This window comes from Salvelinus sp. IW2-2015, unplaced genomic scaffold (genome assembly GCF_002910315.2).
Source record: "Salvelinus sp. IW2-2015 unplaced genomic scaffold, ASM291031v2 Un_scaffold16625, whole genome shotgun sequence".
Taxonomy (NCBI): Eukaryota; Metazoa; Chordata; class Actinopteri; order Salmoniformes; family Salmonidae; genus Salvelinus; species Salvelinus sp. IW2-2015.
Window position 1 is genome coordinate 557,300 of NW_019957678.1, and position 17,559 is coordinate 574,858.

The 17,559-nt window shown below is 46.4% G+C and overlaps 1 protein-coding gene across 8 annotated transcripts in view; it reads left to right on the forward strand.

Annotated features, from left to right (window-relative positions):
- Positions 1-17,559, forward strand: part of LOC112080975 (protein quaking-A) — a 155,268-nt gene that overhangs the window by 125,223 nt on the left and 12,486 nt on the right. For 5 of the 8 annotated variants that reach the window (XR_011479584.1, XR_011479586.1, XR_011479588.1 and 2 more), the window contains exons 5-6: positions 14,732-14,819; positions 16,364-16,783. Coding sequence is in view for 3 of the 8 variants with exons in the window: in XM_024146918.2 (XP_024002686.1) it covers positions 14,732-14,819; positions 16,388-16,783 (484 nt within the window). In the remaining 5 variants the exon portion in view is untranslated. The remainder of the gene's footprint in view (positions 1-14,731; positions 14,820-16,363; positions 16,784-17,559) is intronic. The other 3 variants (XM_024146919.2, XM_024146918.2, XM_024146920.2) reach the window with 3 other exon arrangements.

Below are 17,559 nucleotides of genomic sequence, written 5' to 3' on the forward strand. Positions count from 1 at the left end.
GAAAGACAACACAAAGTCATATTTAAGGCAGACGCTCTGATGCCAAGCGACTTACAAATTGGTGCATTCACTTATGATCCAGTGGAACAACCATCTTACAATAGTGCATCTAACTCTTTTAAGGTGGGGGGGGTTAGAAGGATTACTGTATCCTATCCTAGGTATATCCTAGGTATACTCCCGCAGACCTAACCCATTGAGAACTTGTGTTCAAGAGGCGGGTGGTACAAACAATAACCCACAAATCTGACAAACTCGAAGCATTGTGATGCAAGATTGGGCCTGCCATCAGTCAGGATTGGCAATAATTTAATTGGACAGCATGCCAAGGTGGATGTAGAGGGTCTTGAAAAAGAAGGGTCAACACTTGCAAATTTGACTCTTTGCATCAAATTCATGTAATTGTCAATTAAAAGCCTTTTGACACTTATAAAGTGTGGTGTAATTATACCTTCAAGTATTTCCATAGTAACATCTGACAAAATATCTACAAGACACTGAAGCAGCAAACTTTTGTGGAAATGAATATTTTGTCTATCTTCAAAACTTTTGGCCACGACTGATGTCTGTTTAGGGCCAAATAGCATTCTAGCTTGGCTTCAGTTTTTTGTTAATTCTTTCCAATGTGTCAAGTATATCTTTTGTTTTCTCATGATTTGGTTGGGTCATCGTTTGCCTGTCCTGGGGCTCTGTGGGGTCTGTTCTGTGAACAGAGTCCCAGGTCAGCCTTGCTTTAAGGGACTCTTCCTCAGGTTTCAACTCTCTGTAGGTGATGGCTGTGTTTGGAAGGTTTGTGGAATGCGCTTCTCTTTAGAGTGGTTGTATAATTTAACGTCTCTTTTCTGGATGCTTAATTAGCGGATGTCGGCCCAATTCTGCTCTGCGTGTATTATTTTGGTGTTCTACGTTGTACACGAGGAAATTTTTGCAGAATTCGTGCATGCAGAGTCTCAATTTGGATGGTTTGTTCCATTTTGTGAAATCTTGGTTGGTGAGCGGGACCCCCAGACCTCACAACATAAAGGGCAAATGGTTCTAATGACTGATTCAAGTATTTCTAGCACAGATCTAATTGGTATGTTGAATTTTATTTCCTCTTTGAATGGCATAGAATAGACCTTCTTGCCTTGTTCTCGCAGATGCGTTCAACAGCTTTGGGAAGTTAGCTGTGGTGCGTGATGTTAGGCCAAGGTATGTCATAGTTTTTTGTGTGCTCTAGGGCAACGTGTCAGATGGAATTTGTATTTGTGGTCTGGCGACTGGTAACTATTTTTGGAACACGATTATATTTCGGTTTTACTGAGCTTTACTGTCAGGGCCAGGTCCTGGCAGAATCTTCTGTGCAGAATACTGGGTGGCTGTAGCCCTCCTTGGTTGATGACAGAAGCAGCAAGATCCACTCAGCAAACAGTAGACATTATGACTCAGATTCTAGTAGGGGAGGCCGGTCGGCTCTCTCTTCTCTCTTGGGTCTCTTTCTCTCTGGGTCTCTTTCTCTCTGGTCTCTTTCTCTCTGGGTCTTGTTCTCTCTGGGTCTCTGGGTCCTTCTCTCTGGTCCTCTTTTCTCTCTGGGTCTGCTTCTCTCTGGGTCGCTTCCTCTCTGGTCCCTCTCTCTCTCACTCTCAGTCTCTCTCTCTCTCTCTCTCTCCGTTCTCTCTCTCTCGTCTCTCGATCTCTCGTCTCTGCTCGCTCCTCTCTCTGCTCTCTCTCTCTCTCTGTCTGTCTTCGTCTCTCTGTCTCGTGCTCTCTCCTCTCGTCTTTTCCCTTCTGTCTCTCTGTCGTCTCTCGTCTCGTCTCGTGTTCGTTTTGTATCTTCGTCTTCTCTCTCGCTCCTCTATATGCCTGGTGAGTTCTTGATAAGTTGTCTGGCGCGGTGACTAGAGTAATCCTTATTCTCCCAGATGTTAGTTTAGGAGGGAGGGATGGGACGAGGAGGGAGGGATTTTGGGGAGGCGAAGATGTGAAAAAACAGCTTGCCCGTATTCAGGCACCCACCCTCAGTGATCAATGTGATGTCATTAGTCCCTCAACGACTCCCCCCCAGCTACGCTATTCCCGTATCTACTTTTCCCTTACATTCTCCCTGCCTCTCTCCCAGCTCGAAGGCCTCCCTGGCCAGTCTCTTTTTACACTGTGGAATTGAGATGTTTGGAAGGCAACCATGACCAGCGCCCAGCTTCTCCCTCACTCGTTATTGACTGGCAAGCTTAGACCAGTGAAACGAAAGCATGCTGAGGATCCACCCTGGGGGGAAAAAGGGATTAGTTTTCTCCCATTCCCCTGGCTTTCTCTCTGATTCCTCCACTCTGGTCCCCCCCTACTGCTGTTATGCACGAAAGCAGGGGCACCTTTGCCAGACGTGAGCAAACCGCTTTTGAGTCGGCATGGCAGAGCATGACAAACACATCCCACCTCAGTCAGTGGCACCTTTGCTGTGTTACTGAAGGGAGGGTAGAGGCACAAGGGTGGCTTTCCCAAATCATATGATTACATACCCCTTTGAATGCATGCTTCATAGGGCCAAATACTGTCCATCACAAATCATCCACTAGCGAAACTGGTTTACTTTGCCACGTGTGAAATTCTTTGGTTTCATTTTCGTGGGATTTTCCATACATGATGTTCCAGGAGTCATTTTCATTGTTGATGTGTCTTACGGCTCCTCTCTCTCCTCTTCCTCCCTTTCTCTCGCTCTTCCTCCCTTTCTCTCTCTCTCTCTATCTCTCCCTCTTTCATGCTCATCTCTCTCTCTCTCTCGCTCTCCGTCCTCTTGCTCAACTTGTGTGTGAGGAACATGAGTGTGATTTGTTGGTCGTCAGGCAGGCAAGGGGGAACAACTTGTCTGTCAGTCTCCCATCTCTCTCCCGATAGCTTCTACGCTCCAAGATTTAACACATATGCCTCATTGATTGAATCTGATTAACGTGTGAATCAGAGCGGGTGTACTCAGTACCTTTTAGCTGCTAGACATGTGTTTCTGTTCTGTGAACAGTAAAGGGGAAAGTTTACTCCTTGTCTCTAGTGTTGTAATAACCATGCACACATTTTCTCGGGAATCGGACAGCCCCATATCCCTCTCAGAACACGATTCCCCCTTCCGTACACACACACACACTACACACACACATCACACACACACACACACCACCACACAACCACACACACTAGTGTTAATGATCGGCTCATGGTCACATGGACTCAAACTAATCTCTAACCCCTTCACCTGGCAACATGAAAACAACATTCAGTCTTCAGAAATCTCCAGGTCCTGTCATAGTTCACCCAACTCCTAGATAGTAGCAGACAGTAACGCCCACTGTCTTGTAGTCCTAGTGTGACCCGTTCCATCCAGCCTCTCAAATCAATCATACAACCATTAGTATACTAAATAAGATCCTATTCTAATAGGGTTTCATTCATTTACACAACATAACTACACTACCGTTGTGTTGTTTCTTGAGGGACTAAGGCAAGTGGAGTAAGTTGACCTGCTTACCATGTGGTCCGTTAGGAGATTCTAAAACAGACTGCTATGCAGAAAGAGTTATGCTTATGATCGCTGTGTCAGTGGATTCCTGGAGGGGTGTGCTGCCCAGAGTGAGCTTTTCTGTTTGCTCCACACACCACACATAACTTTCTGTTTTCGTCCTCTGCCGCCACACACCACCACCTTCCTAGCACATCTGGTTATACCCTTACCCCTCTAGCGTTGCTTATCACCCCTCGACAACAGCACTTCTTCTCTGCAGGTCTGGAGAGATGTGATACTCGAACCCAGTCCCAGGAGCCTCTATTAACCCTCCAACCTCCAAAATCCAATTCATCCTCAGCCGCCTTTCCTGTCCTTATCTGCGGCGACTCTTCGCACACACACTCCACCAGCATCTTGTCGCTAAGATTGAGTCCACGGCCCGATGACACGCCACTCCACTCTTAAGCCACAGCCTCTATCTCGTGTTGAAGCACCACCACACACACACACACACACACACACACACCACTACACACACACACACACACACACACCTAGGAGAAACCACAGGCCCTCTCCTCCGTCAAAGGGAAAACAACTAGCAGCCTCTCACCTTTTTGTCCAACTCTCATTATTGGGTCTGTTTAAAGAAGGTTAGCAGGCATCAGCTGCAAGTGAAACACCCATGGTTCTTCATCTGCACCCGCCAGAACTCTGTCTGCTCTCTGCAGTGTGACATTAAACGGTGTGTTTAATACAGCGTATAAAGTGTACCAAGCAACAACCGCCACAGGTAGGACCTTTTATGTTTGGGACGGAGGGAGAGACTTGTGCTGACTCGCAGGCGCTTCCAGCACAGAGCTTTTATAAGGGTCTCTCTTGTTAATAACGGACTGCCTTCTCTAACACTGAGCCAGAGTCAGATTCACTCTGCCATGGGAGTCTGGCTCCTCATAAGCTGTTGTACGGAACCGTTTTTGTTCAGCAAATGCAAAACCAAGACACTCGGTCACAACCTTTGCTGTGACTGTCTCCGTTTTAATCGTTTTGGCTTAGTCCTCTTATTTTGTAAAAAGTTATTTGGTCTAATGTCAGCCTTGGCTCAGACAAACTGGCTGAACACAGATCGGGCCAAAAAAGCATCGAGAAAGAACATCCAGCTGTCCCCCTTTCAGTGAAATCATTGCTGAAAATGTTCTCAGACTGGGAGAAGCGTTCTAGAAGGTGTGGCAGGGCCACGACTCGATTTAATTAGTGATGGTAAACGGGGAAGGCAGGCAGACGGACGACGACTAATAGAATGGGCAGCTAAAGATTTCATCTACCAGCAACCACCCGGCAAGTGTTTAAGGAAGCTAAAAAGGCGTCTAAATGGGTTCCTCTGGAGGTGGCGCTTGTGTGGACGCGTTTAAACAGCTAATTAGCAGTGATTAAGCCATTTCCAGGTTGAGGAGACCAATGTTAGCGTTAGCCATTCTCTGTGAACATTAGCTATTAGCATTCTGCTCGAGCAGGCCTAGTCACTCACCACCTCTTGAGGCTGGGAAGGTGTTGAATAAGCCCATGAAGGGCCTGGTCCTATAGGATCCAGGATATTCCTGATGTGATGTCGTGTGGTGGTGTGTGTGTGTGTGGTGTGTGTGGTGTGTGTGGTGTGATGTGTGTAGACTGACTGTGCCTTGGTTAGTGTGGCACTAGCTGAATGCTCAGAGCCTTTAAACACTGAATTAAGCAAAATTCCCCAACTTCCTGGGCTTTAACTTCCTAGGGAAAATTTCAGGAACATTTTACTCGGAAGTTCTGACCTTTGCAACCCTAGTCTAAACGTAAGGAGAAGTTGGGGGCCCTTGTACTGTGCAGTTAACAGCAAATCAAGATCAAGCCTCGTCTAATCTGTCTTTTACAGCAGCCTTGTCTGTCCTGAAGCCCAAATCAATCAGCCTCCGTTTAATAGTCTGTCCTGATTTCAGCAGCTTGTCCTGTCTGAAGCCAAATCAAATTCAGCCTCTCGTCTAATCTGTCTGTTTACAGGCAGCCTTGTCATGTCTGAAGCTCGAAGATCAAATAGCCTCGTTTATCTGTCTGTTTTGCAGCAGTCCTTGTCTGTCCTGAAGCCCAATCAAATCAGCCTCGTTTATCTGTCGTTTGCACGCAGCCTTGTCCTGTCTGAAGCCCAAAGTCAAATCAGCCTCGTCTATCTGTCTGTTTTACAGCAGCCCTTGTCTGTCTGAAGCCCAAATCAAATCAGCCTCGTTCTGTCCTGTTTACAGCAGCCTTGTCTGTCTGAAGCCCAATCAAATCACACTCGTCTATCTTCTGTTAAGCAAGCCTTGTCTGTCTTGAAAGCTCAAATCAAATCAGCCATCGTTTATTCTGTCTGTTTGCAGCAGCCTTGTCCTGTCCTGAAGACCAAATCAAAACCGCGCTCGTTATACTGTCCTGTTGCAGCAAGCTGCCTCTGTCGAAGCCCAAATCAAATCAGCCTCGTTATCTTGTCTGTTTGCAGGCAGCCTTGTCTGCTGAAGCCCAAATATCAGCCTCGTCTAATGCCCTTCGTCATTTGCAGCAGCTTGTCTGTCTGAAGCCTCCGTTTATCTCTGCTCTGCTTGCAAGTCAACACATCCGGTCCTTCTTTATTACGATCGACTTGGAAAAGCACCGGGTTTTTATCTTTGTTGTGTCATGGTTACGGAGTGTTTATGCCGCCTTCGGGGGGAAAGGCGGACTCGGGGAGAGAAGGGGACGGGTGCTAACTTAATTGCTGTCATGAATAATTTAAGTTGCCTATTTGGGGGATAATGACAGTGACACTGCTTATGTTGTATTTATTTGCCAACAACATGAATTGACAGGATGACATTAGCGTGCTTTTTATTAGTACATATTGATTGTGGCTACAAGGGGGAGAATTTTTTTTCTTCTCAGTAATATCTCGACTGATAAGTGTGGTTTATGTAATGCGTTTCACCCTGCCTACATGTCCTGTCACGATTTAGACAACAAAATGAGATGGCAACATGACCATTGGTGTTGTAGCGCTTCTCGATACCTCGCTTCCTCGTTCAACGGCTTTTGGAAACGTCTGTAGCCAGGGTTTTATTCATATATGGAACCAAAAGCGAAGAGGCCTACTGAATTCTGTTTCAAATAGAAATTAGTTTTCGTTATAAAAAGCGTGTCCTCTAATGTGTACCATACTCTGGACGTCTGTCCCTACTGTACCCCCCCCCCCCACTTGCAATAGTGACAACAGCAACCAAGTAACTGTCTACATGAACTGGAAGTGTTACTGACCTGTTGATGTTTGTGTTCACGGCTGGAAGGAAGAGGATCAACCTGAAAGAATGGCAGCTGATGGATGCCTGGCCATTCTCAACGGACGATACCGAACACGCACATACAGACACGTACGCCTTATAACAGCCACACACAAATAACACAAAGGTCTGTTTGGATCCACCATTGACTAATGCCCGCCAAACTGTGTGTATCATTAATCGTCTTAATCCATCCGTTATTGTATAAACCATAGAACCTCACAATACATCTAGAACCGTCACAATATACCACTTACGAACCTCCAATACCACAGTAAGAATAGATGCTCCAGCTATACAGTTAACTGGTGCCTCTGACCTCCCATGTGTTTTAGTCATTGCAGTGCTTTTTTTTTTATATGAAACTTATGCATTCTCTGCCTCTGAGTGTTGTCCAAGCATGTCCGACCCATGATACCTACCAATTAACAACACCTGTATCCAAGTAAGAGTCACTTCCCCTGCCCCTCCGCAGGTCCCTCTCTATGGTGCCCTTTCCCCTCCCATATGGATGCAATCACAGTTTGGCGCCATGTCGGGGGTGGCTTATCTATATGCTTCACGCGCCTGCAGAAATCATCAGCGTCCTCTGCATGACGTAGTTCACGCCAATCCTGTACAACAAGTGTTACTTTTCCCATCTCCAGAGAGTTACTTTCTCGTGGAGTTCATCCCACCCAGAGTTCCCGCAGTTCTGACACGTTTCATGTCTCTTTGATGGCTGCTTGACATTTGTCCCAAATTTACCTGTTTGCATTATTATTTATTATTATTATCACATGAATTAGTCATGTTTGAGCATTTTTTCGTCAAAAAGTAATCGGCTTGTTTTGATAATAAAAATCTAATTTGTAAATGTGAAATGATTTACTTGGCAAGACCATTGGTTCTACACCGAATGTTTGGCACAGTGGTCTGGTTCTCTCCGGGCTGTGTTGCGCCCTGCGATTACTAGCATGAATATTAGTCACTCGAGTCACATGTAAGAACCATTGATCCCAACCGCCCCCGCTGTCTTGATGTCTCACATGTCAGAAACATTTGCAAATGCTAAAACAAGTGTTGAAAATCTTTTGTCTATATTATTTTTGTCAGCCAACCAAAAGGGGTCAAACGTCATGTAGCGGAGTGGAGGCATCAGAACTGTTTTATTAGGACGGCAAGATTTCAACTAGTCTGTCCAAACAGATCCTGCACAGTCCAATAGACTGGCATTGTCTTTTTGGGGAGATTGACGTGATCCTCCTTTTGGTCCTTATCAGAAATGTCCCATTTTAAGTCATTTAGCAGACGCTCTTATCCAGAGCGACTTACAAATTGGTGCATTCACCTTATGATATCCAGTGGAACAACCACTTTACAATAGTGCATCTAACTCTTTTAAGGGGGGGGGGGTTAGAAGGATTACTTTATCCTATCCTAGGTATATCCTAGGTAACTCCCCAGACCTTAATCCCATTGAGAACTTGTGTTCAAGAGGCGGGTGGACAAACAAAACCCACAAATTCTGACAAACTCGAAGCATTGATTATGCAAGATTGGGCTGCCATCAGTCAGGATGTGGCCAATAATTTAATTGACAGCATGCCAAGGTGGATTGTAGAGGTCTTGAAAAAGAAGGGTCAACACTGCAAATATTGACTCTTTGCATCAACTTCATGTAATTGTCAATAAAAGCCTTTGACACTTATGAAATGTGTGTAATTATACTTCAGTATTCCATAGTAACATCTGACAAAAATATCTAAAGACACTGAAGCAGCAAACTTTGTGGAAATGAATATTTGTGTCATTCTCAAAACTTTTGGCCACGACTGTAGTCTGTTTAGGGCCAAATAGCATTCTAGTTGGCTCAGTTTTTTTGTTAATTCTTTCCAATGTGTCAAGTAATTATCTTTTTGTTTTCTCATGATTTGGTTGGGTCTATCTGTGTTGCTGTCCTGGGGCTCTGTGGGGTCTGTTTGTGAACAGAGTCCCAGGACCAGCTTGCTTAAGGGACTCTTCTCCAGGTTCAACTCTCTGTAGGTGATGGCTGTGTTATGGAAGGTTTGGGAATCGCTTCTTTTTAGGTGGTTGTAGAATTTAACGTCTCTTTTCTGGATTTTGATAATTAGCGGATGTCGGCCCAATTCTGCTCTGCGTGTATTATTTGGTGTTCTACGTTGTACACAGAGGATATTTTTGCAGAATTCTGCATGCAGAGTCTCAATTTGGTGTTTGTCCCATTTTGTGAAATCTTGGTTGGTGAGCGGACCCCAGACCTCACAACCATAAAGGGCAATGGTTTCTATGACTGATTCAAGTATTTCTAGCCAGATCCTAATTGGTATGTTGAATTTTATGTTCCTTTTGATGGCATAGAATGCCCTTCTTGCCTTGTCTCGCAGATCGTTCACAGCTTTGTGGAAGTTAGCTGTGGTGCTGATGTTTAGGCCAAGGTATGTATAGTTTTTTGTGTGCTCTAGGGCAACGGTGTCTAGATGGAATTTGTATTTGTGGTCCTGGCGACTGGACCTTTTTTGGAACACCATTATTTTGGTTTTACTGAGATTTACTGTCAGGGCCCAGGTCTGGCAGAATCTGTGCAGAATATCTGGGTGCTGCTGTAGGCCCTCCTTGGTTGATGACAGAAGCACCAGATCATCAGCAAACAGTAGACATTTGACTTCAGATTCTAGTAGGGTGAGGCCGGGTGCTCTCTTTCTCTCTGGGTCTCTTTCTCTCTGGGTCTCTTTCTCTCTGGGTCTCTTTCTCTCTGGGTCTCTTTCTCTCTGGGTTCTGGGTCCTTCTCTCTGGTCCTCTTTATCTCTTCTGGGTCTTTCGGTCCCTTCTCTCTGGGTCCTCTCCTCTAGCTCTCTCTCTCATCTGTCTCTCCTCCTCTCTCTCTCTCCGTATCCTTCTCTCTCTCTCGTATCTCTCGTCTCTATTCTCCCTCCTTCTCCTCCTCTCTCTCTCTGTACTCGTCTTCGTCTCTCTGTCTCCTCGTGCTGCTCTCACTCTCGTCTTTTCCTCCCTCGACCTCTCTGTCCTCTCCTGTCTCCGTCTCGTGTCGTCTCTCGCCGTCTCTCGTCGCTCTCTCTCAGTCTCTCTATAGCCTGGTGAGTTCTTGATAAGTTGTCTTGGCGCGGTGACTAGAGTAATCACTATTCTCCAGATGTTAGTTTAGGAGGGAGGGATGGGACGGAGGGAGGGAGGGATTTGGGGAGGCGAAGATGTGAAAAAACAGCTGCCCGTATTCAGGCACCCCACCCCCCTCATGATCAATGTGATGTCATTAGTCCCTCAACGCACTCCCCCCCAGATACGTCCTTTCCCGTTCATCTACTTTTCCCTTACATTCTCTCCCTGCCTCTCTCCCAGCCTCAAGGCCTCCCTGGCCAGTCTCTGTTTACACTTGTGGTAATTGGAGATGTTTGGAAGGCAACCTGACCAGCGCCCAGCTTCTCCCCTCCTCGTTATGACTGGCAGCTTAGACCAGTGAAGGAAAGCATGGAGGAGCCCACTGGGGGGAAAAGGGATTGTTTTCTCCCTACATTCCCTGGCTTTCTCTCTGTTCCTCCACTCTGTCTCCCTCCCTCTGCTGTATGTCACGAAAGCAGGGGCCCTTGCCAGACGTGAGCAAACGCTTTTGAGTCGGCATGGCAGACATGAGCAAACACACCCAACTCAGTCAGGGCACCTTGGTCTGTTTATCTGAGAGGGAGGGAGAGGACAAGGGTGTGGCTTTCCAAACATTATGATACACCCATCTGTTGCTATAGCCAAACTGTCCACACAAATCACCACTAGCGAAAACTGTTTACTTTGAACGTGTTGAAATCTTGTTTCATTTTCGTGGGATTTTCCAGTACTATGATGTTCCAGGAGTCATTTGTCATTGTTTGTGCTTACGGCTCCTCTCTCTCTCTCTTCCTCCCTTTCTCTCGCTCTTCCTCCCTTTCTCTCTCTCTCTCTTCCTCCCTTTCTCTCTCTCTCTCTCTCTCTCGCTCTCTCGCTCTCTGTCAGACTGTGTGTGAGAACATGAGTGTGATTTGTTGGGCTGTCAGGCAGGCAGGGGGACAACTTGTCTGTCATCCCCATCCTCCCCGATAGCTTCTACCGCTCCACAGATTTAACACATAGGCCTCATTGATTGAATCTGATAACTGTGAATAGAGCGGGTGTACTCAGTACCTTTAGCTGCTAGACAGTGTGTCTCTGTCTGTCTGTGACAGTAAAGGGGGAAAGTTTCACTCCTTGTCCTCAGTGTTTGTAATCCATGCAACATTTCTCTCGGGAATCGGACAGCCCATTCCCTCTCAGACAGACACGATTCCCCTTCCGTACACACACACACACACACACACACACACACACACACACACACACACACACTGTGTTAATTGTGATGGCTCTATGGTCACATGGACGTCAAACTAATCTCTAACCCCTTCAGCCTGGCAACATGAAACATAACATTCAGTCTTCAGGAAAGTCTCCAAGTCCTGTCATAGTTCACCCACTCCTAGATAGTAGCAGACAGTAGACGCCCACTGTCTGTAGTCCTAGTGTGACCCAGTTCCATCCAGCTCTCAAATCAATCAATACAACCATTAGTATACTAATAAGTCCTATTTCTAATAGGGTTTCATTCATTTACACAACATAATCACTACCTTGTGTTGTTTCTGAAGGGACTAATGCAGTGGAGTAAGTTGACCTGCTTCCATGTGGCCGTTAGGAAGATTTTCTAACAGACTGCTATGAAGAAAGAGTTATGCTATGAATCGCTGTGTCAGCTGGATTCCTGAGGGGTGTGCCTGCCCAGAGTTGACTTTCTGTTTGCCTCCACACACACACCATACTTTCTGTTTTCGTCTCTGCCGCACACACACCACCTTCCTAGCAGCATCTGTATACCCTCCCCTCTACGTTGCTTTGCACCCCTCACAACAGCACTTCTTCTCTGCAGAGCTGGAGAGATGTTGATACTGACACCCCAGTCCCAGGAGCCTCTTTAACCCTCCCAACCTCCAAATCCATCATCCTCAGCCCCCTTTCCTGTCCTTATCTGCGTGCGACTCTCTCGCACACACACATCCTCCAGCATGCATTGCGCTAATTGAGTCCCGGCCCGATGACCGCCCACTCCCTCTTAGCCACAGCTCTATCTCTGTGTTTGTAAGCACCACCACACACACACACACACACACACACACACACACACACACACACACACACACACACACACACACACACACACACACACACCTAGGGAAACCAGCCAGGCCTCTCCTCCCTCAAAGGGAAAACAACTAGCAGCCTCTCACCTTTTGTCCAACTCTCATTATTGGGTCTGTATTTAAAAAGGTTAGCAGCATCAGCTGCAAGGTGGAAACACCCAGTGGTTCTTCAATCTCACCCGCCAAACTCTGTCTGCTCTCCAGTTTGTACATTAAACGGTGTGTTGTAACAGCGTTATAAATGTGTTACCGGCAAAACGCACAGTAGGCCTTTATGTTTGGGACGGAGGGTAGAGACTTGGTGACCTCGCAGGCGCTTCAGACAGACTTTTATAAGGGTCTCTCTGTTAATACGGACTCCTTTCTCTAACAACTGAGCCAGAGTCAGATTCTACTCTGCCATGGGATGTCTGGCTCCTCATAAATGCTGTTGTAGGAACTCGTTTTTGTCAGCAAAATGCAACCAAACACTCGGCACAACCTTGCTGTGACTGTCTCCGTTTTTATGTTTTGGCTTAGTCTCTTATTTTGTAAAAATGTTTTGGTCTAATGTCAGCCTTGGCTCAGATCCAAACTGGCTGACACAGATCGGGGCCAAAAAGCATCGAGAAAGACATCCAGCTGTCCCTTTCATGAGAATCATTTGCGAAAATGTTCTCAGACTTGGGAGAAGCTGTCTAGAAGGTGGTCAGGGCCACGATCTGATTTAATTAGTGATGGTAAACGGGGAAGGCAGGCAGACGACGGACGATCTAATAGAATGGGCAGCTAAAGATGTTCACTCTACCGCAACCACCTCTGGCAAGTGTTTAGGAAGCTAAAAAGGCCTAAATGGTTCCTCTGAGTGGGCTCTGTGTGGAGCGTTTAAACAGCTAATTAGCAGTGATTTAAGCCCATTTCCAGGTTGAGGAGACCATGTTAGCGTTAGCCATTCTCTGTGAACATAGCTAATTAGGCATTCTGCTCAGCAGGCCTAGTATCTCACCACCTCTGAGGCTGGGGAGGTTGTTGTAATAGCCACTGAATGGGCCTGGGTCCTACTAGGATCCAGGATTTCCTGTGTGTGTGTGTGTGTGTGTGTGTGTGTGTGTGTGTGTGTGTGTGTGTGTGTGTGTGTGTAGCTGACTGCTCTTGGTTAGTGGTGGCACTAGCTGAATGCTAGACCTTTAACACTGAATTTAAGCAAAATTCCCCAACTTCCTGGGCTTAACTTCCTAGGGAAAATTTCAGGAAATTTACCGGAAGGTTTCTGACCCTTTGCAACCCTAGTCTGAAACGTAGAGGAGAAGTCTGGGGGGCCTTGTCTGTCAGTAACACAAATCAAATCAGCCTCGTCTATCTGTCTGTTTACAGCAGCCTTGTCTGTCTGAAGCCCAAATCAAATCAGCCTCGTTTATCTGTCTGTTTAGCAAGCAGCTTTGTCTGCTGAAGCCCAAATCAAAATCAGCCTCGTCTTACTGTCTGTTTACAGCAGCCTTGGTCTGTCTGAAGCTCAAATCAAATCAGCCTCGTTTACTGTCTGTTTGCAGCAGCCTTGTCTGTCTGAAGCCCAAATCAAATCAGCTCGTTTATCTGTCTGTTTGCAGCAGCCTTGTCTGTCTGAAGCCCAAATCAAATCAGCCTCGTCTTCTGTCTGTTTACAGCAGCCTTGTCTGTCTGAAGCCCAAATCAAATCAGCCTCGTCTATCTGTCTGTTTACAGCAGCTTTGTCTGTCTGAAGCCCAAATCAAATCAGCCTCGTCTATCTGTCTGTTTACAGCAGCCTTGTCTGTCTGAAGCTCAAATCAAATCAGCCTCGTTTATCTGTCTGTTTGCAGCAGCCTTGTCTGTCTGAAGCCCAAATCAAATCAGCCTCGTTTATCTGTCTGTTTGCAGCAGCCTTGTCTGTCTGAAGCCCAAATCAAATCAGCCTCGTTTATCTGTCTGTTTGCAGCAGCCTTGTCTGTCTGAAGCCCAAATCAAATCAGCCTCGTCTATCTGTCTGTTTGCAGCAGCCTTGTCTGTCTGAGCCTCGTTTTATCTGTCTGTCTGCTGCAGTCACACCGGTCCTTCTTTATTACGATCGACTTGGAAAAGCACCGGGTTTCTTCTTTGTTGTCATGGTTACGGAGTGTTTAGCCGCTTCGGGGGGAAAGGCGGACTCGGGGAGAGAAGGGGACGGGTGCTAACTTAATTGCTTTCCATGAATAATTTAAGTTGCCTAATTTGGGGGATAATGACAGTGACACTGCTTATGTATGTATTTATTTATCCAAACATTAATTGACAGGACTGACATTAGCTGGGCTTTTATTGRACATTTGATTGTGCACAAGGGGGAGAATTTTTTTTCTTCTCAGTAATTATCTCGCTGATAAGTGGTTTATGAATGCGTTTTCCCCTGCCTAATGTCTGTCAGCGATTTAGCAACAAAATGAGATGATGCAACATGACCATGGTGTTGTAGCTCTTCTCGATACCTCCCTCCCTCGTTCAACGTGCTTTTGGAGAACTAGCTGTAGCCAGGGTTTATTCATTAGGAACCAAACAGGAAGAGGCCTACCTGAATTTGTTCAATAGAAACTTGTTTTCGTTTCAAAAGGTGTCCTCTAATGTGTACATCTCTGGACGTCTGTCCCTATGTACCCCCCCCCCACCACTTGCAATAGTGACACAGCACAGTAACATGTCTTAACATGACTGAAGTGTTAACTGACCTGTTGATTTGTTTGTTGTTCCAGGCGGAAGGAGAGGATAACCTGAAGAAGATGCAGCTGATGGAGCTGGCCATTCTCAACGGGACGTACCGAGACACCAACATCAAGACACGTACGCTTTACAGCCACACACACAATACACAAAGGTCCTGTTTGGATCCACATTGACTAATGTTACACGCCAACGCTTATCATTAATCGTCTTAATCCATCTGTTATTGTATTAACCACTTAGAACCTCACAATAACTACTTAGAACCTCACAATAACCACTTAGAACCTCACAATAACCACAGTGAAGAATAGATGCTCATGCTATACAGTTAACTGTGTGCCTCTGCCTCATGTGTTGTAGTCATTGCAGTGCTTTTTTTTTATATGATAAACTTATGCACTTTGCTCTGAAGTGTTGTCCAAGATGTCCGACCCATGTATACCTACCTACTAAAACCACCTGTATCCAAGTAGATCAGTTTCCCCTGCCCTCCTCCCGCAGGTCCCTCTCTATGTGCCCTTTCCCCTCCCATATGGATGCAATCACAGTTTGCTGCAATGTCGGGGTGGCTTCTATATGCCTTCAGCGCCCTGCAGAAATCACTCGCTCATCTCTGCATGACGTAGTTCACGCATCTGTTACAAACACTGTTTACTTTTCCCATCTCCAGAGAGTTACTTTCTCTGGAGTTCATCCCACCCAGAGTTCCCGCAGTTCTGCACTTTCATGTCTCTTTGATGGCTGCTTGACATTTGTCACAATTTACTGTTTGCATTATTATTATTATTATTATCATCATGATATTAGTCATGTTTTGAGCATTTTTTCAGTCCAAAAAGTAATGGCTTGTTTTGAAATAAAAATCTAATTTGTAAAATGTGAAATGATTTGACTTGGCAGACATTGGTTTCTAACACCAATGTCTGGACCAGTGTCTGGTTCTCTCGGCTGTGTTGCCAGCCCTGCGATACTCAGCATGAATTAGTCACCGAGTCACATGTAAAACATTGATCCAACCGCCCCCGCTGTCTGTGATGTTCACCATGTCAGAACATTTGCAAATGCAAAACAAGTTTGAAAATCTTTTGTCTATTTATTTTGTCAGCCAACCAAAATGGTCTAACGGTCATGTAGCGGAGTGGAGGGCATCAGAACTGTTTTTATAGGCTGGCAGATTTCAACTAGTCTGTCCAAAGCAGAGCCTCACAGTCCAATAGACTGGATTGTCTTTTTGGGAGATTGACGTGATCCTCCTTTTGGTCCTTATCAGAAARGTCCATCTCTCCTCTTCATGACCACCGGCTCCATTTCTGTTGGCTTGTACCGTCAGCAGTACAGGAAGTCGTGGTTGACATGGTGATTGATATGCTTAATGTGGTCTGTGCATTGGTGTTGAATGCAACGTTTTATAGTTTGGTATGGGGTTCTTTTATTATTTTCTTGTTTACTTCATTTCTTGTTTGCTGGTTCACCGTGATCATTGCATGGTCTAATTTTCCTTTTTTTTCACCCCTCCCCCCCTTCCCCCCCCCTTTTCCTACTTTTTGTGTTTTCCAACTCTCGCTTCTCCACCTGTGATTTTGGTCAACCGCACCACCACATCTCTACCCCCTTGTCTTGTATCTCTCTGTCTTTCTGTCTTTCACTCTTGCTTATGGCAGACCCCCTTGCGTTCTCTCTTGCAGCGGCGGCCGCCGCCGCTCAGGGCCCCCGTCTAATGCAGGCCCCCCAGGGGCAGTTGATGGCCCCCCATCAGCAGATGAGGCCCCCCACACCGGCAGGGCCCCCCATCATGAACATCATCCGACAACCCCAAATGCAGGGCATGTTACCCAATGGTACCCCAACCCTGGTGCCTCCCTCGCCGGAAGGCGGCATCCTCTACGCCTCCCCGTACGACTACCCGTACGCCCTGGCACCCACCTCCCTACTGGAGTACCCCATGGACCACAATGGGGTTCTAGGTAAGCGACCCTGGGGCCTGGGCGGCGGTCCCTTTAGCCCCGGACAGGAGGGCAGCTTGTTTTACCCTGGGTTTTTGGACGCGGCTTCGATGAGCCACGGTCAAGACTTGTTGAAAGGTAAATATGTCGTATCCAGCTGAAAAAAAACAGGGTTGTTATGGGTGTGACCTTATGACCTGACAGCTGAACAGGACTAATGCGCTAACAAAGGGCAAGGGGGACAGGGAATTTGTATTTTATATTTTAGCTCATCTCCCCAGCATCCTTTTCCTGGCTCAGGTTTAGTTTAACATTTTAGTCATTTAGCAGKCACTCTTATCCAGAGAGACTTACAGGAGCAACTACAATGACGTGCCTTGCTCAAGGGCACATCGACAGATGTTCACCTAGTCTGCTCTGGGATTCGAACCAGCGACCTTTCATTTAATGGCCCAATTCTACCACTAGGCTACCTGTCATTTTCTCTCTGTTCTGCAGCTGCCGTTTTACTCCCATGCAATATGAGTTGCCTTGTCTGAAGACACTCTGGCAGGGACATGCTCGTGTGCACAGTCCCGCGCTCTAGCTTCTTTATGCTCTCGCTAGCGGCAGATTCAGTCTGGCGGTGGATCCCCCCGGATTTCAGCAGCTTTTGAAATGAGTATTGTTTTTTTCCCAGCTAGCTCTGTGCTCTAGCCTTGATGCCAGTAGAAAGTCCCCTTTGTCCCTGTGGGGATGTTCATTAAATTCACTGTTCTCATTTTTCCCATTGGCTCAGTTTTCACACTCTTGAACTTCAACTTGGTACGAGCCACTGACATTCCCCAGTCAATATGTCAGCCGTGGGAGTTACATTCCGTAGGTGCGGGTGTGTACGCACGCCGGCGTGCACGCTCAAAGCAATATTCTGTCGA